Source organism: Phlebotomus argentipes, unplaced genomic scaffold, assembly GCF_947086385.1.
Source record: "Phlebotomus argentipes unplaced genomic scaffold, Phlebotomus argentipes genome assembly scaffold_18, whole genome shotgun sequence".
Lineage (NCBI taxonomy): Eukaryota > Metazoa > Arthropoda > Insecta > Diptera > Psychodidae > Phlebotomus > Phlebotomus argentipes.
In genome coordinates, this window is record NW_026776177.1 from 15,546,421 (window position 1) to 15,569,644 (window position 23,224).

The 23,224-nt window shown below is 43.3% G+C and overlaps 1 protein-coding gene across 1 annotated transcript in view; it reads left to right on the top strand.

Moving 5' to 3' along the window:
- LOC132260604 (uncharacterized) overlaps positions 1-23,224 on the top strand; it is a 112,331-nt gene that overhangs the window by 54,168 nt on the left and 34,939 nt on the right. Inside the window, exons 7-16 of the mRNA XM_059758832.1 lie at positions 1,395-1,510; positions 1,668-1,920; positions 2,098-2,343; positions 3,251-4,240; positions 4,353-5,306; positions 5,371-12,801; positions 12,871-12,959; positions 15,139-15,994; positions 22,123-22,259; positions 22,459-22,543. Of these exons, the coding sequence (XP_059614815.1) occupies positions 1,395-1,510; positions 1,668-1,920; positions 2,098-2,343; positions 3,251-4,240; positions 4,353-5,306; positions 5,371-12,801; positions 12,871-12,959; positions 15,139-15,994; positions 22,123-22,259; positions 22,459-22,543 (11,157 nt within the window). The remainder of the gene's footprint in view (positions 1-1,394; positions 1,511-1,667; positions 1,921-2,097; positions 2,344-3,250; positions 4,241-4,352; positions 5,307-5,370; positions 12,802-12,870; positions 12,960-15,138; positions 15,995-22,122; positions 22,260-22,458; positions 22,544-23,224) is intronic.

The following is a 23,224-nucleotide window of genomic DNA, read 5'->3' on the forward strand; positions in this document are numbered from 1 at the left end:
TCCTACCACACTTCTAACATCGGCTGATGAACGTGAACGAATCTTCTTGATAGAAGAGGGACCCCATAATGAGTTGAATATGGGGATTTCAATTAATTATTTTACACTTACCCGCAAGTATACGGCTGGTTGCTGTTGAATGTGAAATTAGAGGCACGCTCTGGACATTGAATCATGGTGTAGTGTGTGAGACAATATAGTGGAAAATTTACGTATATTAGCTGAAAGTCTCCTCCTGAAATTTATATATGTTCGTGCAAAAATCGCGTACAAATGATCTAGCCAAGGAGAAAACATGCCTTAAAATTAATCTATACATGTTAGGTGGTGTGGGAGAGGCGGAGGAGAGAATCTATTTCTCACGATTCACAGTACAGCTGAATATCTACTTCTTTACACTGTTCTTACAAAACACACAAGGGTTGTGGTCAATAAATCAATGGACTCTTCGCGTGTAAGGAAGGCGAAGAAATGTGAAAATTTTCACATGAAACCTCCAGCAAATCTTCTTCTTCTCTTTCATATCTCGCATATATATTCATCATCTCGAGTATTGTGCTACCTTTTCGCGATGCAAACGATGTATATTGACCAGAAGGATTGCTGATGGATCTTCCAATTGTTCAAAAACAAATATGGTTCAGGTTATTTGCATTCTTTTGCCCAGCGGTGATCGATTAACATCCGATTCAAGGTCTCATCCCCAAATATGCAAATTACCCATCTCACAGTAGGTATGAGATGGAATAAGACGAAATGGGGCCGCCTACGGCGAATAAATTGTTGAATCTCACTCACCCTTTTGAGTTTTGCCTGATATTATTCCATATATATATACATATATCCATGAAGAGGCGCATAAGCGAGAGAGAAGGATGAGATTTATGTTACTAACCTATGTCCGGAGATCATTGGATATTATTCCTCATGTTCGCCGTTGAAGGTGAATTGAATCTAATCCTTTTGCGCCTTCTTTTCAACTCACATGACCAATGGCACAATGTTTTGCTGCGGCCTGGCGAGGCGGAGAGGGAATAATAAAAATTTGAGTGCAGATTTATTGGATGACTCTGGTATTTATGGATTATTTTGCAACCAATAAATAAAATTTGTTGATCTGATGATAGAACATGCTGTGCTGTGTTGCTACAAAAGGCTATGATGCTTTGTGTTGATGAGAGAGTTAGAAGTTTTCATGAAATCTACACATTATTCTGTACATTTTTATTGGTATGCTGAAATATTTCATCGGAAATCTGTGCAACTTTCAGTAATTTACAACTTGATCTCTACTGCCTTTATCATCCAATGTCTCCCTTGCGTGTATTTCTTTATCATGCAATATTCCATCACTCTGTGTGATTGATTTCTATTCACGGAAAAATCACTTTCAGATATCAATGAATGCGAGAGACCGGGATCGTGCGGCATTAATACGCATTGCATAAATCAGCCGGGCAACTACACATGTCTGTGTCAGGATGGCTTCGAAGGAAATCCATACGACGGGGTATGAATACATAATAGAGGGAATTTTATCTTACTATTGCCATTGAATGCATAACTCTCGAGGGAAGCTATACGGGAGGCTTTTAAAAATAGAGACACTAACAGTTTCTTCTCTTTTTTCTACCTCTTTCTCCTGCCTTTCGACTCGCCGTGGACAGTGTGTGGATATCAACGAATGCCTCATTCCTGACGTCTGTGGCCCAGGGGCGATCTGTACAAATCTCGAGGGTGGTTATCGCTGCGACTGCCCTCCAGGTTTCGATGGTGATGCCCGAGGAACTGGCTGTGCCGATGCCGATGAGTGCAGTCGGTCACCGTGTGGTCGCAATGCTCATTGCACAAATGTCGTGGGCAGTTTTCGGTGTCAGTGTCCAGAGGGATATATCGGGGATCCCATGGTTGACTGCCAAGGTAAGTGTGCGTTAGCAGCGCGAGTCACAATGATCATCAAGTGAACAAGATTTAAAATCAAATATTGTCTAATGTTATATCTTTATTGCTTCTCCCAATGCCTCTTTCTCATCCCAACGACTACAAAATCAAACTGAAAACCTAAAACAAACATCATCATCCATATAAACACTCAAGACATCGACGAATGCTCTAACAATCCCTGCGCTGAGGGAGCCCAATGTACTAATATTCCTGGTGGATTTAAGTGTGATTGCCCACCTGGATATACAGATGCGGGAGCCAATGGCGAATGTGTGGATATTAACGAGTGTGGCCGGGCAAATCCATGTGGGGTCAATGCTAAGTGTATTAACCTCCCAGGATCTCACAAATGTCTCTGTCCGTCGGGATTTTCCGGACAGGGGGACATTTTCTGTGACAGTACGTAACATTTTCATATCATTTGTGAAATATTTCGTAGAACCTGCACACTAGCATGAACCGCATGATGTCTATCATTTTCCATTTAACACAGAAAAAAAAACACTAATAAATTAAGTCACCTAATAAGACAAGGTGATGCATTTTCGCTGAGACTATTTTAACAAACTTTCTACTAGCCGGGGTCGAATGAGTCTCCCTATTGAGACTGCTCAGATTCTATCTTCTTTCGGAATGAACTTTCTCGAGAGAATGTTTTAATGTACAAAGAAGAAAAGATTTTGTAGATTTAACTCAAGAGTATTATTCTTATTGGTTACTGGCTTCTATTTCTGATACCTATAACAAGCAATTTCTCAAGATGCTCGTATGATCTTGACATGTTTTGTAAATAGAAAACGCTGGCAAATGCCAAAATGATTATTGTTATTTTATCAGTCTGATAGAGATTAGAAATTGAAACCTACAGAGGTCAATCAAATTGAATATTTTGTACTGATCATTAGTACATATAATTCTTCCCAGACTGATAAAGTAATTGATTCTCTAATTCTTTTGGTAGAATTCTTCTTGAAAAAGAAACCCTAATAAAATAATCTGTTGTAAATATTCTTCTATTGAATCTCTAATTCAATATTATCTACTGAAATGTAGTATCGCTTCTACCCCTTTAATCTCACAAAATATTTTGAATCTTGATCTGTGATCTCTCCACGTATTTTAAGTTATGTATACCCTTTTGAAGCACTTTATTGTCGATTTTTTTTCCTGAGATTTATTCTGATTTGTCTGATATGAATTGAAATACTTTTTGATGATCCTTCAGATGGGATCTTCGACCCCACCACGACAGACGACATCATTGTCTCATGTACTAACTTCCATTATATTTGCTTCTTCACTGTAGATGTAAATGAATGTCGGGATAATCCATGTGGAGCAAATGCCATATGCACGGATACCATTGGGAGTTTTGTGTGCTCATGCAAGCCAGAGTACACGGGAGATCCATTCAGAGGTTGTGTGGATGTGGACGAGTGCACGGCGCTGGACAGACCGTGTGGGGATCATGCGATATGTGAGAACACCAATCCGGGATACAATTGTCTGTGTCCGCAGGGGTATCGCGCGAAGCCGGACGCTAAGATTGCGTGCGAACAGTTTGATGTGAATATTCTGTGTGCGAGCAATTTTGACTGCACAAACAATGCTGAGTGTATTGAGGGTCAGTGTTTCTGTCAGGATGGGTTTGAGCCACAGGGCTCCGTGTGCGCGGACGTGGACGAGTGTCGGACAAATGAAAACATTTGTGGGGCGTTCGCGCAGTGTATCAACACGCCTGGATCCTACAAGTGCCTCTGTCAGGCGGGCTATGTGGGCGCGCCGCCGAGGATCGCGTGCAAGGCACCCTGCGAGGATGTCAAGTGTGGGCCCCACGCCTATTGCAAGCCAGACGGTGTGGAGGCGTTCTGCGTCTGCGACGAGGGATGGACCTACAATCCGCGCGATATCGCCGCGGGTTGTGTGGACATTGACGAATGCGACACGGTGCATGGGCCGACGGGAAAGTGCGGGGCTGAGTCCGTCTGCACCAACACTCCGGGTGGGTTCTCGTGCCTGTGCCCACCTGGATTCAGTGGCGATCCCCACAGACAGTGCTTCGACGTGGATGAGTGCTCTCGACCGGGAGCGTGTGGCATTGGGGCGCTCTGTCGTAATCTGGCGGGAACATATGAATGTTCTTGCCCTGAAGGGAGTCTCGCCGATCCTGATCCACGTGTCAGATGTATTGCCATTGTCACGTGCAAAGTGGACAACGATTGCCCCGGGAATGCCATTTGCGATGAGCACAAGAGATGCCTCTGCCCAGAACCCAACATTGGCAATGATTGTAGACGTAAGTGCAATTTATAGCATGCTGATATGATCAATTCAATATAACATTGTAAGATTTCTTGATCAAGTAAACTACTTTCTATTAACTCCCACCCATTCGTGCTATTTTTCAGACCCGTGCGAAGCTGTTGTGTGTGGCCCAAATGCAAATTGCATGATCGTCAATCAAGTGGCGCAGTGTCTATGCGCTGAAGGATATACAGGAGCAGGAAATCAACTGGGAGGATGCGCTGATATTGATGAATGTGCAGGAAATCCTTGTCCCAGTGGAGCGGTTTGCACTAACACCCCTGGAGGATATTCTTGTCAGTGCCCAGGAGGCAGTTCTGGTGATCCCTATCGTGATGGATGCACTAAGAACAATCTCATCGCCATCACATGCTCAGATAGTCAACCATGTCCTACTGGAGAACTGTGCGTCTTGGATTCCTATAGTGGGCACTCGGTGTGCATCTGCCGGCAAGGATATGCTCGCGATGCTGAGAGTGGGAAGTGTCGCGATATTAATGAGTGTACGGAGAATCGGGGGAGGGCTTGTGGACTCAATGCTCTGTGCAAAAATCTCCCAGGCAGTTATGAGTGTCAGTGTCCGCCCGGCTTCAATGGAAATCCGTACTCACTGTGTGAAGAATGCAACAGCTTAGAATGTCAGTGTCAGGCTCCATATAAGCTCGTGGGTGGAAATTGCATCCTGGCGGGATGCCAAGAGGGCGGAAAGTGTCCACCTGGAGCTGAATGCATCTCAATTGCGGGTGGAGTGAGTTACTGCGCTTGCCCAAAGGGATACCGCACTCAATCTGATGGATCATGCGTCGATGTGGACGAGTGCAATGAAGGGAAGCAAGTTTGTGGCTACGGAGCTGAATGCAGAAATCTTGCGGGATCCTATGAGTGCTTCTGTCCTCAGGGATACGGCGGTGATGCTTATCACGGACTCTGTGCTCCTGCTCAGAGAAGATGTGCTTCGGATAGAGAGTGTGGCGTCAACGAGAAGTGTGTTCAGCCTGGAGAATGCATATGTCCACCTCCTTTCTTTATGGACGCCACTGATGGGAACAAGTGCAAGAGTAAGTTTAATCTTCAAAGTTCAATTTAAATACAGATTTTATTAATTGTTTGTTTTCCTTCCAGATCCTTGTGAACGTTTCCCTTGCGGAATAAATGCCAAATGTACTCCAAGCGATCCTCCGCAATGTATGTGTGAGGTTGGCCACAAAGGAGATCCTCTGCAAGGATGTGTAGATGAGGATGAGTGTGCCCACGCTCCGTGTGCTTATGGAGCCCATTGCATCAATGAGAAGGGTGGCTACAAATGCGTCTGTCCCAAAGGCTTCCGCGGTGATCCTTATAAGGGAGAGTGCATCCTAGAGCCTGGTTCTGTAAAGTCCGAATGCCACTCCAATGATGATTGTGCTGTGAATTTGGCCTGTCTTGGAGGAACATGCGTTAGCCCTTGTTCCAACTTCCGTTGCGGTCCAAATGCACTTTGCGCTCCAGAGAAGCACGTCGCCTGGTGTCGATGCCGAGTGGGATTCGTTGAAGGACCAGATGGAAATTGTGTGTCTCAGTGCAATGACTACTTCTGTGGCCAAGGAGCTGTCTGTATCGTCACAAATAGTGGACCAACTTGCAAATGTCCTCCTGGGCAGTATGGAAATCCTTTCCCTGGTGGAATTTGTGTGACTGATCAATGTTCAGCAAAGCTACCGTGCCAGAATCCTCAAGTGTGCATTAATGGGAGATGTAAGCATCGATGCGACAGTGTCATTTGCGGAGTTGGAGCAACTTGTGATGCAATCTCTGGAAAATGTGTCTGTGAACCATCATTTGTCGGCAATCCTGAACTACTCTGTATGCCGCCCTTCCAGACTCCGGTTTGTGACCCAAGCTGTGGGCTTAATGCGCATTGCGAATATGGAATTATTACGAATCAGTGTGTTTGCAATGCAGGGACCACAGGGAACCCTTATGAGGGCTGTGGTCCACAGAAGAAGACAAAGTGCACACCAAGTTCCTGTGGACGAGGCGCTGAATGTCGTGAGAGTGGTCAGAATGCGATTGAATGCCTCTGTCCAGGAGGATATATTGGAAATCCCTATGTGGAGTGCTTCGACGTGGATGAGTGCTCAAGTCATGCTTGCGGGAAGGGAGCTATCTGTATCAACACTCCCGGAAGTTACGATTGTAGGTGCAAGCCAGGATATGCAGGAAATCCATACTCTCTTTGCACTCGGACTCACAATGAGTTCTGCGATGATCCCAGTCGATGTCAGTGTGGAGCACAGCTTCAGTGCCCGCCCGGATTCGCCTGTGAAGCAGGAAGGTGCAGAGATCTCTGCGATAGAGTATTGTGTGGTCCGCGAGCGGCCTGTGACTCCGGGAAGTGTATTTGCCCTCCAGGATACACGGGAAATCCAAAGGACAAAATCAATGGCTGCACAGTATTTGGCCAGTGTGCGAATGATGCAGAATGCAAGAACCCAGAGATTTGCTTCCAATTCGGGAGAGGACTCAGGAAGTGCGTGGATGCGTGCAGTAAAGTTCAATGTGGACCCAATGCTCTGTGTCTATCTAAAGATCACAGATCAGCTTGTATCTGTGCTGAAGGATATCATGGACAACCGAGTGATTTGGTTCTTGGGTGTCAGCCAGAGGAGAGAGATGCTCATCATGGAGCCTGTGACACCAATGAGAATTGCGAAAATGGCTTTATCTGTACCATTGATAGGAAGTGCGTTCATCCGTGCTCAACAGTTGCTTGTGGAACACATGAAGTGTGCCAATTGGATAACTTTGGCCATCCTGTTTGTCACTGCATTCCCGGATTTGTCTGGAATCCAGTGTCTTCACGTTGTGAGCAACCGTCTATTCCAGACTGCACATCAGATCGCGATTGTCATCAAGTGGCAGCTTGTCGTCAGGATGTTCTTGGAGTTCTGAAATGTGTATCAGTGTGTGCAGAGTTCACCTGTCCAGCGAATTCAGTATGTGTGGCCACAAATCACGCTGGAAGTTGTCAGTGCCTTCCTGGATTCTCTGGAAATCCAAATGACCGCAATGGATGCCAACCAGAGCTGCGAAGTCAATGCTCCACTAGTGCAGAGTGTGCAGAATCCGAAGCCTGCGTCCGTCAGGAAGGTGTAATGAAATGCCGACCAGCTTGCGAAGGAAGACAGTGTGGTCCTCATGCTGTTTGCATTTCTAACAATCACAATGCACAGTGTCAGTGCCCTCCTGGGCCATTTGCTGGTGATCCTTATGATATGTCTAATGGATGTCGCCAAGTGCCTTGCGTGTACAACAATGACTGCCCTCCCACACAGATGTGCAATAGACTGACTCATAAATGCCATGATGTGTGCGAAGAGGACTCTTGTGGAACAGACGCCGTTTGTATAGCTGAAGATCATCGAGCTGTTTGTCAGTGTCCTCGTGGATTCCGTCCAAATCCAATTCCGAGTGTCGAGTGTGTGCCCGTGGATGGATGCTCCCCAAATCCATGTCATCCGTCTGCCGCGTGCTCAGTAACTTCTCTTGGTCACACTTGCAAGTGTCCACCGAATCACGTGGGGGATCCATTTACAACTGGATGCCGTCCAGAAGGTGCCTGTCCAGCGGGCGATCGTGATTGTCCTCCTCACGCCGCTTGTGTTGGAGGACGTTGCATTGATCCTTGTGAATCAGCCTGTGGGCCAAATGCACTATGTGTGGTGATTAATAGGAAAGCCCAGTGTGACTGCCCTCAACGCTTTGAGGCTGCTCTGACAGGTGCTCGAGATGGATGCTTCCGCCAAGTCAGGATTTGCAAAACTGATCTTGACTGTGGGGGAGAAGTGTGCCAGCAAGGACAGTGCAAAGTTGCATGTAGGAATGCGAATGATTGTTCAATTGGGGAAAAATGTATCCAGAATACGTGTCTTCTGCCCTGCTCTAGTCACAGTCAATGTCCAAAGGGTCAGGCGTGTTCGGCAGGAGCTTGTCTCCTTGGATGTCGCAGCAATAAGGATTGTCCCACAAGTGCAGCTTGTATCGATAGTAAATGCCAAGACCCATGCGCCACAGAAGGAGTTTGTGGACCAAATGCTCTCTGCAAGTGTGCCAATCACGTCACTTCCTGCACTTGTCCTCCAGGATTTGAAGGAAATCCCATACCTGAACAGGGATGTGTTCGAGTTCCGGCCACCTGCGTTGCTACAGTTCAATGCCCAATTGGACATATGTGTATAGCCAACCAATGCAACTTACCGTGCAGGGAAACCCTTTCCTGTGCCATTGGAGAAAGATGTTACAACAATGTGTGTGCTAAGGTCTGCTATACGAACAACAATTGCCTCCCCGGAGAAATCTGCAACAATGATGGAGTATGTCAAAGCGGATGTGGCTCAGATGCAGACTGCCCTACGAGTCAAGTGTGCCTCACTGGAAAATGCAGATGTGGAGTGGGCTTCATTGGAACGCCTTTCGGATGTTCAGACATTGATGAGTGCACAGAGAGACCTTGTCATCCTTCCGCACGATGTGAAAATACTCCTGGATCCTATCGATGCACTTGTCCTCCCGGAACAGTTGGCGATGCTACGAGAGAACCAGGATGTGTCCAGCCTAATGAATGCTTCAGGAGTGAAGACTGCGATGCTAGACTTTCTTGCATCCGTGGAAAGTGTACAAATCCATGCGCAAGTACACAGTGTGGTCCAAATGCTTTCTGCGATACTCAGAATCATCGCGCCACCTGTCTTTGTCCTAGTGGTCATCTTGGGGATCCCCGAGACTTGTCCGTGGGCTGCTTCAAAGTCGAATGCCTGGTGAGTGAGGACTGTACTCTAGATCGTCATTGTCACGAGGAAACAAACAAATGCATCAATCCTTGTGACTTTGTCAACTGCGGAAGAGGATCGTGCTCAGTGGTCAACCATGAACCTGTCTGTGCCTGCTCTCAAGGATATTCACTCCAGGGAGGAAGATGTGAGGATATTGATGAGTGTGCTACGAATCCTTGCCAACCAACAGCCATTTGTACCAATACGCCTGGAGCTTTCGTTTGTTCCTGTGCTGAAGGACTTGTTGGTGACCCGATCCAAACAGGATGCAGAAGTCCTGGAGAATGCTATACAGATGCTGATTGTCCACCAACAGCCCTCTGTGAGAAATCAAAGTGTCGCAATCCGTGTGAAAATCCTCACGCTTGTGGCCGGAATGCTGAGTGTGTGGCTGTGGCTCATGCTGCCGTCTGTCGGTGTCCAGGAAATACAAGAGGAAATCCCACTCACGAATGTATTAGAATTGAATGCTCGGACAACGATGATTGTCATCTTTCTCAAACCTGTGTGGACTCTAAATGTGTCAATCCCTGCACTTTGGCCAACGTCTGTGGTCAGAATGCTGAGTGTGTTCCGGAGAATCATCAAGGAGTTTGCTCTTGTCATCCAGGAATGACTGGAAATCCTCTTCTCGGATGTGTTCCTGTGCAATACTGCAGTATTGATCAGCAATGTCCTGCTGGAACAGTTTGCAATGCTGGAGTATGTTGTTCCCTGTGCTCCAGCACCAGGGATTGCTACGGAGATCAACTCTGTATCCAAGGAGTTTGTCAGCCAACGTGTAGAAGTAATACCAGCTGTCCAGACTTCCAATATTGTTTCAACAACATCTGTACTCAGGACTTTGTCTGTCGCTCAGATGAGGACTGCGATATTGATGAAAATTGTGTCACAGACTCTTCAGGAAGATCTCAGTGCCAAAATGCCTGCAGTGGAAGAGTGCTTTGCGGAAGGAATGCTGAGTGCACAGCTCGGCAACATGAAGCTGTGTGCTCCTGCAAAGCTGGATTCTTTGGTGATGCTCGAGGCGGATGCCGAAAAGTTCAATGCCAACAGGACTCAGATTGTTCAACGGATAAAACTTGTGATAATCACATGTGCAAGATCGCCTGCCTTCTCGAAAAACATTGCGGTGCTAATGCCTTGTGCTCAGCTGAAAATCACAAACAAGTTTGTCACTGTCAGCCAGGATTCACAGGAGATCCTAAAGTCCGATGTGATGTAATTGACTACTGCCGAGACGGACCTTGCGGTCCAGGAGCGAGATGTCGCAATAGCCGTGGATCTTTCAAATGTTCGTGTCCTCAAGGATCCGTTGGGGATCCCTACCATGATGGCTGTCGAGCAGCTGTTGAGTGCGAAAGGAACGAAGATTGTCCTCCGTTTGCAGAATGCCAGAAGCAGAATGGAGTGCCCAAGTGTAAGGATGTTTGCGAAAATATTCTCTGTGGGCCAAATTCAGAGTGTCAACCTCAGGGTCATGTGGCCCATTGCCAGTGCAGATCAGGATATCAAGGTGACCCGAATGACATTTCCATCGGTTGCCGACCTCTTCCTGTTCCGTGCCACTCAACTGGAGATTGTCCTATCAACACCTACTGCTATGCTGATATTTGCAAGCCAGTCTGTGTTCTGAACACTGAATGTGCTTTGGATGAGATTTGCTTCAATGGACAGTGTCTCAATCCTTGTGAGCAAGATCAAGCGTGCGGAATGAATGCCGATTGTGTGATCAACAATCATGTCAAACAATGCGGTTGTCCACCAGGATTTACTGGAAGTCCTGATAATGAATGTGTCAGAATTCCTGTGGCTTGTGTCTCATCTCGTGATTGCCTTGAAGGACACACTTGCCGTGACACGATGTGCTTGCCCGCATGCAGTGCAGACTACGATTGTGCGTTGAATGAGAAGTGCATAAATCGCAATTGCATGTTGACTTGCCGAGTCGACAATGATTGTTTCTTGGGACATATTTGTCTACACAACAAGTGCGTCTTTGGCTGCCATTCTGATGAAGACTGTAGTGCCAGTGAGACTTGCAGAAATAACTTGTGCAGCAATCCTTGTCATGATAATCCTTGTGGACCAAACGCTGTGTGCACAGTTTCCAACCACAGAGCCTCTTGCTCTTGCATCCAAGGCATGGTTCCAAGTCCCACAGCTAAAGTGGGATGCATCAGAGCGCCTGCTCTGCCGTGTGTGGAAAATCGTGAGTGTCCTGGAGGATTCGCTTGTTTCGAGGAGATGTGTCGACCAGTTTGTGCTAATGATGGAGGGTGCCTGAATAACGAAAGATGTGAGAATGGAGCTTGTAAACCTCTCTGCCGAAGAGATGACGACTGTCGACATGGAGAAGTTTGCCAGAGCCTCATTTGCACTGTGGGATGTCGCTCCAACGCTGGATGCTCTGATTCTTTAGCCTGCGTGAATCACCAATGCCGAGATCCTTGTCTCGAGGCCACAGCATGCGGCACCAATGCAGAGTGTCAAGTATCTGGTCATCAGAAATTGTGTACTTGTCCACCACCTCTCGTTGGAGATCCCAATCTCGGCTGTCGATATGAACACGTCTCATGTGGAAACCATCGTGACTGCCCTCCTGGACACTCTTGCTATGGAAATGTGTGCCAGATCACATGCAGAAACGATCAGAACTGCTTAGCAGATGAACGCTGTGTTCGAGGAACGTGTCGAAGTGTTTGCAATAGCGATGCTTCTTGTGGCAGTGGACTCATTTGTGAGAACCGAATGTGCCAAGTGGGCTGCAGAAATGATCTCACATGTCCCTCTAATCAGGCCTGTATCAATCGCCAGTGTGCTGATCCGTGCTCGGTTAGTGGACAATGTGGTAGTTGCGCAGAATGCAGTGTGATCAATCATGGAGTTCAGTGTAGCTGCAAAGCTGGGTATCAAGGAAATCCTCTTCAGGGATGTGTCTTGCCACCACAAAGATGCAATTCCTATTGTCAATGTGACGAACATGGAATCCTCTGTGCTGAAACTTGCAATGACGACAGCCAATGCTCGTGCGGTCAGAAATGTTCTCTTGGAAAGTGTCGCATGGCGTGCGATCCAGGAGTATGTCCAGCTGGACAACTGTGCGAAGGAGGAGCTTGCGTCGCTGGCTGCCGCACCCACCTTGATTGTGCTAATGAACAGGCTTGCGTATCTGGGCAGTGTCAAGATCCTTGCACCCGAGACGGTTCCTGCGGTAGAAATGCCCTTTGTCGGGTCTCCGATCATCGTATTTTGTGTCTATGCCCAGATGGCTTTCACGGAGAGCCTTCCCAGGAGTGTATTCGCTTCGAATGCTCATCAGACGCTGATTGCGAAAGTGACAAAGAATGCCGTGCGGGAGCGTGTCGCAATCCTTGCCTTGAGCAAGGCGCGTGTGGTGTCAATGCCCAGTGTCGTGTGGCACACCAGAGGGCTCAGTGTTCCTGCCCACCAGGGTTCGTGGGGAATCCCGAAATTGAATGCCAGCAGTTGTCGCCAGGCACGTGCCTGAGGAATCCGTGTGGTGAGAATGCCGTGTGCCACGAACTGTACGGCGGGTACGAGTGCAGCTGTATCGAGGGATGTGTTGGGGATCCGCGAAAGGGATGCCAGTGCGAGGGTGAAGTGAACGTGTGCTCTCATCAAACATGCGGTCTCAATGCAGCGTGCCGTGTGCGAAATGCCCACACCGCCGAGTGCTACTGTCCACCGGAATTCCCGCAAGGGGATCCATACGTTCAATGTAGTGACATCATCATGCCAACGCTGGACGCACATGCACATTCTAATTCCCTTGATTGGTCTCTTTCAGGTGTTCCGGAAAAATCGCACGTTGATTGCCGCTCGACGGGATGTCCCACCGGAAAATGCGTACTGCACAACTTCCAGTATGTCTGTAGAATAGGTAAGTTAGAGCAATCAAGATTTTACCTCACACTTCATGCATTGTTATATATTTTTCACAATACACTTGTGTGTTATATAGTTTTTTTAATCAACAGAAATATTAAATTAAACAGCAACAATAATTTCACTAATTTTTTTTTACAAAAAGCACGTAATTTGTTCTGTTTTTAAATTAATTTTTTAATTTTAAAAATTGGAAGATAAACCGTTTGTTGATATTGAAGTGAATAAAACCACTCAAGCAGCAAAATTATGTAATTAATAAGTTATCCAATTTTTGCTGCTTGGGTGCATTGTGAGTAACACAGAGTGAAAATGATACACACACAATTTTAGGCTAACGTTAACCTGCTGTTAAGCGACATGATCTTTAATCAGTAACAGCCAGTAAGTGTGATAAATTACAAGATACAGAAATGAGATTCTACAGCGGGCGACTATCCCATGTGTTTAAACGTCCAAGAAGATGCTTTTCTAAGACTCTGTCTCTCTTATGGAATGTCACTGTCACTATCGCGGTTTCCCAATCTGTGCCCTTAAAAAGCCAGCTCAAAGCTTTGACGCGAATGACTGTTTATTTGCCCAAATCACACAGAATGTCGACATTTACCTTTTGGAAAAAGAATTTTTCTCTGGATTGCCTAAAATGAAGAGTTTTCTTCATAAAAAAGCGAAAGTGTCCTCTATAAACCAGAATAGCAAATGTACCAAACATAAGAACATGCTGTATATATTTTAATGCTACGATTGGATTTTTTAAAAATTATTCTATCACACAATTATGTATTTATACATATGTTCAAATATCACATTATATATATATCACATTGAACACACAAATCACACTCATGTTATTTGTTTAATTTATTACGTTTTACCATCTTTCACTCTATTTTTATTATGTTTTATTTCTATATATATACATATATAAATACACATAAATCTTTGACACAAGTCTGTATTGTTGTTGGAAAAAGAATGCCAGATTGCAGATTGGGAACTGTGGACGGGACAATTCTCACACATTATATAGTTCATTGGCTGCTTGCACGTGTAAAGGCTCGGGCTATGTACAAAGGACAATATTTTTCCAGATATTAATCCCTGTTTTGACTTGTGCATAAAATTCACCCTTTATTAATTGGTTTCGTTCTTTTGTTTATATTTTCATATATCTATATTTTGGCAAAGTTTGGTCCTTCCTTGCGATCAATTTTAATTTACTTTTTTTAAATTATGCTTCTAAGTTTTGTACATAATTTTATTATTTTTTTTTTGTCAATGGTACCACTTCTACCCCTCCTTTTACACATATCTCCCGCCCTAACATTTTTTTTGACTATGTGTATTGCAAATACTCCTGTGCATTTTTCTATAATATTTTATTGAAAATTTTTATACCAGGATTTGGTGGTAAAAAGCTACACATACAGAATATCTTTTATCGCCTGTTTGATACGCCAATTGCAGTCGATGCTTTAAATTTTATTTAACCTCACTGTTTCTATATATCTCTTCATTCCACACTCTCCTTAGTCCACAAAAGAGATAATAGATAGGAGGAAAAGATAGGTGCGATATCCTTGTTTGAACTGAACATATTATTAATGTTCCATTTCTAATCATCAAATTGAATAATTTGCCTAATTATGTTATATTACCACAGAAATCCTAAATATCCCGGGCAGAGCGCATGTGTTGGATGATTTGTAAAGAATAAAACAGTGAAAACAAGATAAATTTTGTGAGAAGTTTCCCTATATCACAGTTCTCAGATGATTTTTGCGATACTTAAACGATAAAAATGATTACAATTGTAGAGAGCAAAACAATTCTTTTTCCTTCACAATACCTCCTGCCCATTCATTTACTCACTGTCACTCTGTCTTCTGATGAATTTCCCTTACAACGACAGGTGTCCTTAAGTGATAAAATGCTGAAAGTTAGAGAAGACACTCTGATAGTATTTGGCAAAAACAAACGGAAAACCTCATATCAAAATGTTGATCTCTAAAAGCATACCTTCGTCACCATCTCTTTGTGTGGGTTGTTGAAGTTGTTTTGGATACATAATCGTAAACCCTTTATCGTGAGAACTCTCTCAAACTTTCACGATCAGATCTCAGTCTTTTCTATCTTCTGTCTTTCCACACACTCTGTCTGTCTCTCTCACTGCACCACAAACAATGAGAAACACCCTAAACACTGTTTGTTATTCCCGGAACATTTAGACCAGGAGTGCCAGAGTGATGTGGATTGTCCCAGCGAGAAGGCATGTATCGGTGGACAGTGTTCGGATCCGTGCACGATGCGTGGGGCGTGCGGTGTTAATGCTCTGTGCCAGACTGTTCTGCACAGACCACGGTGTACATGTCCCAATTGTTACGTGGGTCGACCCCATATCGAATGCACCCCAGACCCAAACTGCGTGGACCAGACGACGCCCCGACCCGCTACACCGATTGCGCGTACGTGCCGCGAAAACAATGACTGTCACCAGACATTGCACTGTGACGCCAATGGACAGTGCACAGACCCTTGTGAGAATCCCACGTTCGTGTGCGAGGGCAATAAGCGTTGCGAAACCCGTCGTCATCGGCCCGTGTGCGTGTGCAAGGCGGGTTTCATCGTGAATGAGTATGGGGAGTTGATTTGTGCCCCTGAGACGCGTGAGTGCCATCGGGATGACGAGTGTGCGTCCAATAGGGCATGTATCGAGGGGAGGTGTGCCAATCCGTGTGCAGAGAATGCACGTCGCGGCCGACCCTGTCCACAGGATAAACAATGCCAGGTTGTCGATCGCAAGGCGGTGTGCGTGTGCATGAAGGACTGCCATCCGTCTTTGACCATTTGCCTCAGAGACATGGGGTGTCCTTCCGATAAGGCATGCCGTAACTATCAATGTGTTAACCCTTGCGATCACGCCACATGTGCCGCAAATTCACCCTGCTACGTCGAAGATCACAAGCCCATCTGTAAATTCTGCCCACCAGGATTTGTGGCTGATGCGCGAAATGGATGTCTAAAAGGTAAAAAATAAGCTACAATCCAAGAAAAGTCAAAATTTGAAAAATCATGTCTTCGACTTGGATAGAGACAATGAACAAATTACGAAAGAGTTTATATCCAAATATTTCCCAGCTGCTCCAGTCAGGTTTTACTATTAATTTACCACTTTTCTCTTCTCTAATGCTCCTAATTTGACTGTAAAGAACAACATGCCAGATCGAAATAATCGTAACGCCATTCCTTGCCAAACGTATCCCTCCCAAAAAAAACCCAGAAAGATGTCTGACGTTCCCCTAAGAATCCGTACCTTCGACCCTCGTTCAACTATCATCGATGCCCTTGACCTGTTCCAAAATATTCCACCTCTGCAACATAAAACAAAACATTAAAACTCGCAAAATTACGATCATTGCAAAATTATTCCCAAAAAGAGACAAAATAATTGAGAAAATTAGTCAGAAAAATAAACATTCACACACGCTCATGCTCACTCTTTAAACACCTCACTGATCGAATACTCTTCAGAACCTCGTAACTCTGTCAAAATCTGTATGCATTCCAAAAGTGAAGTGAATGAGAAACCAAAAATTATACTTAATATCTCATCCCACCAACATAATCTCCTAATGCTCTGTAAATATTAGACTGCAGCTAATCACAAACGATAACCCTTGTATCAGACAAATAATATTGGACTGTATGTATTTTGCGTGATGTACAAATGATTTTATTGTACAGTTTGACTCTCTTCTCCGACACTATCTCTCTGCCTTTTGTAAAGACGTTCTTACCACTATATATTGTCTGCACTGTATTCGATATATTACTATATAACACTGTAAATATTTTAATGTATTTACTTTAACAAAAATTGTAATCCACAGCAGTTATTGAGGAGAAGATGATCTGTTCAAAACACGAGGATTGTAACGACAAAAAGCATTGTCACATGGGGATTTGCGAAAATCCCTGCGCAACCGTCATTTGTGGCAAATTGGCTCATTGTGAGGCTGCAAATCACACTGCTCAGTGTCAATGTTTACCCAATCTTTCCGGTGATCCTTACGTTGAGTGTTTCCAAAGCGGCGTGCCAGAGGTTACAACAGAATTTATAGGAAGTAAGGCTTACACAGAAGGTGAAACAGAAGAAATTCCAACTACAACCACAAAAGAGGAGGTTACTCCAATAACTCATTGGATTGATGTAAGATTCAATACTGATACTTCTCAAGAAACCACAACAGAAACAACAACCAGGAAGTTGGAAAAAACTACAAATCTGTATGAGTACACCACATTGAGTGAAGTTGTGACAGAAACAACAACATATAATGAGAGAGTACCGGATACAACAAGAAGCACAGAGATTACAGAGGCTGTAATATTAGATTTGACAATGAATGAAACTACGATTGTGGCGGAAGGTACAACTGAGGGACAACCTCTAACTTCAACACAGTCTTCGACTGAGTCTGTGATTTTAGATGTAACTACTAAGGAGGCATCGACTGTTCAAGAAATAACATCTACAACTCCCCAGGAATATGTAACAACAAAAATAACCACTACTGAACCGAGTTTGCTTCAAACTTCTACGCAAAATCAACTAACAACGGAATCTTCAACACAGTGGACAGAGACTGTCACTACGGAGTCAGTTATACTAGAATTAACTACAAATCAAACAACTATTAGTGAGCCAGAAACAACACAGGAAGTTACAAGTACTCCTGAAACAACAGAATATCAAAGAAGTACTGAATATAGAGAATATGTTCCCACACGGGGATATACAAAAGAATCTAGAATTTTAAACACAACTGAGATTCCAAGTTACACAACAACAGAAAATATTCCAACTGAAACCGAAAATTATTTTGAAAGGAAAACTACTACTCAAGGATCTACAGAACCAGAAGGCATAACAGAATTTTCCACTGCGAAAGATACAACGTATTTCTTAACAGAAGAGACGTCTTATAGTGAAACCACAACAACTGAATTGAATGTGCCTTCTACAACTACTAGCGCAGCTAGGGAAACTACCACATCAGGTACAGCAGAAGTCAGTGTTTCTACATTAAAGTATGAGGAGACTAGCACTGAGAGTACTATACAAAGTAATGACCAATATAATATAACAACCACTACAGGCTTTCAATCACACACAACGGAGTCCTTTACTGAAGAAACTACTCAATCCGAAACAACCAGAGAATTACAGGAAGATACCACCTCAAGTTATGGTGTATATACAACAACGACCCAAGTCACAACTTCGACTCAAGATGAATCTACAACGACGATCAGTAGTACTGAACAGCAATTCTCAACAACGGAATCAGTTGTTGGGGAAACAACTCCAGAAATTAAGTCAGAGACCACCACAACGTATAGTGGATTTAGTACTGAAGGTGTACCTTTGGTTAAAGGTGAATTTACAACAACCGGTAGTACTGAACAACCTTCGACTACAACAAGTACTGAACAATTCTCGACAACTGAAACAGTTCTAAAGGAAAGTACAACTCCAGAAATAAAATCAGAGACTACCACAAATTATGATATGACTAGTACTACCACCCAACAAGAGTCTACGACACTTGAATCAAGAGGTCAATTTTCTACAACTGGAACAGGTTTTGAAGAACCATCAACTACTGAATCGACAACAGAGGTAGACACCCGCACTGAGATTACTGAGAAAACTACGGAATATTTCGAGGGCCCTGAATGGAGAACTGAACCAGAATTTCTTGAAACTACTTTTAGCCAATCTCCAACAACAACTTCTGATACAGAAAAGCCTGAATTTCCCACAACAAAGTTCATGACAACCGAAACTCCTGAAACTACTTCAGATCTCACCACGTATAGTGAAAGTACGTCTAAATTTACAGAAACAACAATTAAGACATTTTCTGAGTCTACTTCAGGATACGTTACTACGGAAAATGTTGAATATTCTTCAACAGTCACTAATGAGAATATTGATTACACAACAGAAAAGACAACACCTGAGCAAAAATACACGACAGAAAAATTCACGGAATCCAGTGATTTCACTACAACAACTTCCATGACAGAGAAAGCAACAGAAACAACCGAAGGAGTAAACATTACAACAACAAGTTACACTCCGAAAGTTTATGACACAACAACAACTGAAAGTATTACAACAAGTAAGAGAACAACAACTGAATCAGGACCAGAGCCTCGTGGAGATTTTACTGAAAGTACTATAAGTGTGGAAATGTTTACTGGTGATAATTTAATGACCGAATCTTCAAGGAAACCAGAAGAGATAACAACACAAAGCTATCCGAGCTACAATATTCAAACAGAAGGTTCAACAACTGAGTCTGAATATCCGAACACATACACCCAAAAGTATGAAACAACTACTCAAACTCAACTAAGTACACAAGAAATTATCACAAGTACCGATAGTGTGTATTTAGAGCGTTCTACGACTACTAATGAAGTTTCCTCGGAAACTACATCATTTGAAACTGTGCCATATACCTCAGACAGTACTCAAACATATCCTACTACTGCGCGAGGCTCTACGGATGAAATTACATTAGATGTAACTACACAAACGCAAGAACGTACATTTTCAACAACAGAGCGATCTTCAACGGAGACTGGAGTTCCCCTAACTACCACAATATCAGAATCAACTACTGTGTCCGAAACAACAACTATGAATGAGAAAGTAACCCTGAGTACTAATGGAGAAACGTCAACTTTCAAGTTGAATGAAGAGACTTCAACACAGCGCACGACTTCAGATCAAGAGGATTCTACCACCCCTGGTACTTCAAAAATACCACTAACAACAGGCAGTATTGAAGTGATATCAACAACTGAATTAGGTGTTGAAGATTCATCAAGTCCTAAATTAAAGGCAGAAACTACTACAATATACGATGAATTTAGTACTACCACTCAAAGTTTAACTTCGGCACAAGAAGAATCTATGACAACTGTTAGTACTCAACAACCATTTACTATCACAGCAAATACTGAAAAGATATCAACAGAATTAGACACTGAAGCGACCTCTACAACAACAGAATTAAAAGGTGAGAGCACCACAACATATAGTGAATTTAGTACTACAACACAAGGCACAACATCAACACAAGCGGAGTCTACCACAACTAGTAGTCCAGAACAATTAACAACAACAACTAATAGTGAGAAATTCTCGACAACTACATCAGTAGTTGAAGAATCTACAACCCCTGAATCAGAAACTATAACATCTTATGGTGTTTATACAACAACGACTCAAGGTCTAACTTTGACTCAAGAAGAATCTACAACTATTAGTACTGAAGAATTCTCGACAACTGAAACAGTTCTAAAGGAAAGCACAACTACAGAAATAAAAGCAGAGACCACGACAACTTATGGTATACCTAACACTACCAATCAGCAGGAATTAACAACTGTTGAGACTACAAGTCAATTCTCAACGATTACAACAGGTGCTGATCAATCATTAACAACAGAACCAATAACCGAAACAGTTACACGTGCTGAATCTAGTACACTTGAGGCATATACTAAGAAAACTACAGAATATCTCGAAGGGCCTGAATGGAGAACTGAACCAGAAATATTTGAAACAACTACTTTGGTCACTGATAAGCCATTAAAGACTTCCACGGAGGCTGTTATGAGCAAAGTTCCAGACACCTCTACTACAGTTTTTGAACTCACGACAGAAAAGTCACCAACTCAGAGTACAATAACCACGACAGAATTCTTGGAAGGTACTACTGAAAGAAAAACAACGCAATTCCCTGAAACGACAATTGGCACTACCGAATATCCTGATATTGTCGGTCGACACGGTGGAAGCACAGTTCAGGATAATTTCTCAGATATTACAGTGACTTCTGGCCCAGTCGATATAGATAAAACAACTGCCATGGTATCAGAAAACACAACTCCGAGTTACTTGGAGTGCTTTAAAGATGAGCATTGTAATTTGACAGAGACTTGCATTGGAAACACTTGCGTAAATCCCTGTTCCCACTATTCCTTCCTATGTCCTGAATCAGTTCCTTGTTTACCACGGAATCACACAATAATTTGCCTTTGCAATGAGTCCAACGCCGGAATGAATCTTGATTGTAATGAAAGACCAGGTAAAGTAACTGAATGTGCGTTTCATCAACTGACCACGGCAATTAATTTTCCATACCTCGTGAAGAGACGTTGTAAAGAAGCATATATTGCAAGATTAAGGAATGGAAAATTGATTGTCAGTGGCCAATTGAGTCATGAGACGCTTCAGAGGATGAGGAAACAGCTCTGGCATAGTGGCACACAGGACACTTCATCTCTCCTTTCTCTTTTCTATCGTTTAGAAGTGATGATGAGGCACACAAGAGGATATTTATTTCGTAGACCATTTGCTTTCAAAATGTCATCTCTTTTATTATATCCTCTCCTATTTGGCGACTCATCGAATTCGGCACACAATTCTCGTCGCTGCATGTTTCAGGAAAGGCAGGAGAATGTCGAAATTCCAAATTTTCAAACATGCGAAGACGCAAAAAGAGATTTTCATTGCCAGAAACACCCCACCCTCACGCATTTATCATCAACCGCAATCCATGGATTTGCAGACTTTGAACAGAAATCATCTATTTTTATCCTCAGATCTTTTGATAGGTCAGATGATGCTTCATTGAAAGTTGTTGGATCATTGTGTACATAGAAACTGTATATAGGTTGTACTATTTTGTATATAGATTGCATGTGCTTGCTACTGTATATATTTGCTTTGGTGCCGGGGTGATGGGCTTTAGATTAGGTAAAGATATTCTCTCATTTCTAGCATCTTACCTCATATCTTTGGTATCGCGATGAGGAATGATGTCATACTCTCCTATGCATAAAAGGCTTCACACGCTCCAAAATGCTTTGATATTGAATTTAAAGATGGGGAAAATCTTCTATTGATAAACCTTCTTGGAGTACACGAAGGATGACAATGGATAGAACCAAAAGTTCCGCATACAACCGGAAAAATTTACAAAAAAATATTGATCAATGTTGCGCATTGCCGACATTCATTACCTCATGTTGCTTTACTATAGTTGTTTTCTTGATATATCTGATTCCACAGACATCGGATGCACTTCCCATTCGGATTGCCCTGTTCAGCGAGCGTGTATCAATGCCAGGTGCATTGATCCGTGTATTCAGGCAAATCCTTGCGATGAATTGCAAGAATGCCAAGTTCAAAACCATCAACCAGTTTGTGTTAGAGGTGAGTGTGAAATGTATTTTAAAATAGAAATCTTCTATCATGAGTGTTGTTTTTTAGTTTGCCAATGTCAGACTAGAGCAGATTGCAGAGGTGGTCTGGTTTGTGATGGTTGCAATTGCATTCCAGGTAGGACAATTATATCCTGATCTGAAACTCTATAACAGTAAAAATTAATGCATTGCTTTTGCAGAGGGACGAGAGCCAAACATCGTGGCTGGCTGTGAACACTGTCCTCCTGGAGTTCATTGTGATCCATTGACTGGAGCCTGCTTTAGAGGTATGCTAGAAAGTTTAGGCATCTCTTACCTCCCCATAATCCTCTGTGTAGAAATATTGTAGAATAAGGTGAAGGTCCAAATTTTTTTTTTCTAAATTACCCTGACAAAATTACTCATATTGAGATCGCAAAATGAGGATGCCTCAACGTACGCCAAAGAATAAGTATTCACTATTGTGGTTATAAATCATATTTTAAGTTTAAAGCTTTCTCAGCTCAAAAAGATACATAAAATGTGGCTCTTGTAAATACAAACTTTCACCTGAGGAATTAATGCTAAAAAGAATATTTTGGTGTCTTCTGTCTCTCTTGTATATAGATGTAATCACAACTACTGAGACATTAACTGTAACGCAAAGTACTACTAAAACTCCTCTAATTGGTACCAGCACTGATAGTACTACTAATTCACTAGTAACAAGCACTTTCGATGAAACTAAAGAGCAAACAACTACTGAAGTGACAGTGCCGACGAAAGGGTATAAGTTTGAGAACTCTACTCAAGTCCCGGAAGCCCAAGTAACTACCAAGGAAGAAGACAAGACAACAAAATCCTCACAAGGAAGTACCAAGAGGCCCTCAACTAGGTGGGATCCTTCGCTCGAAGTAGAATTTGACAGCACGACAATTCCCACAAGTACAGGAAGGGTTAGTGAGAATAGCAGTGAACCTACGCACACG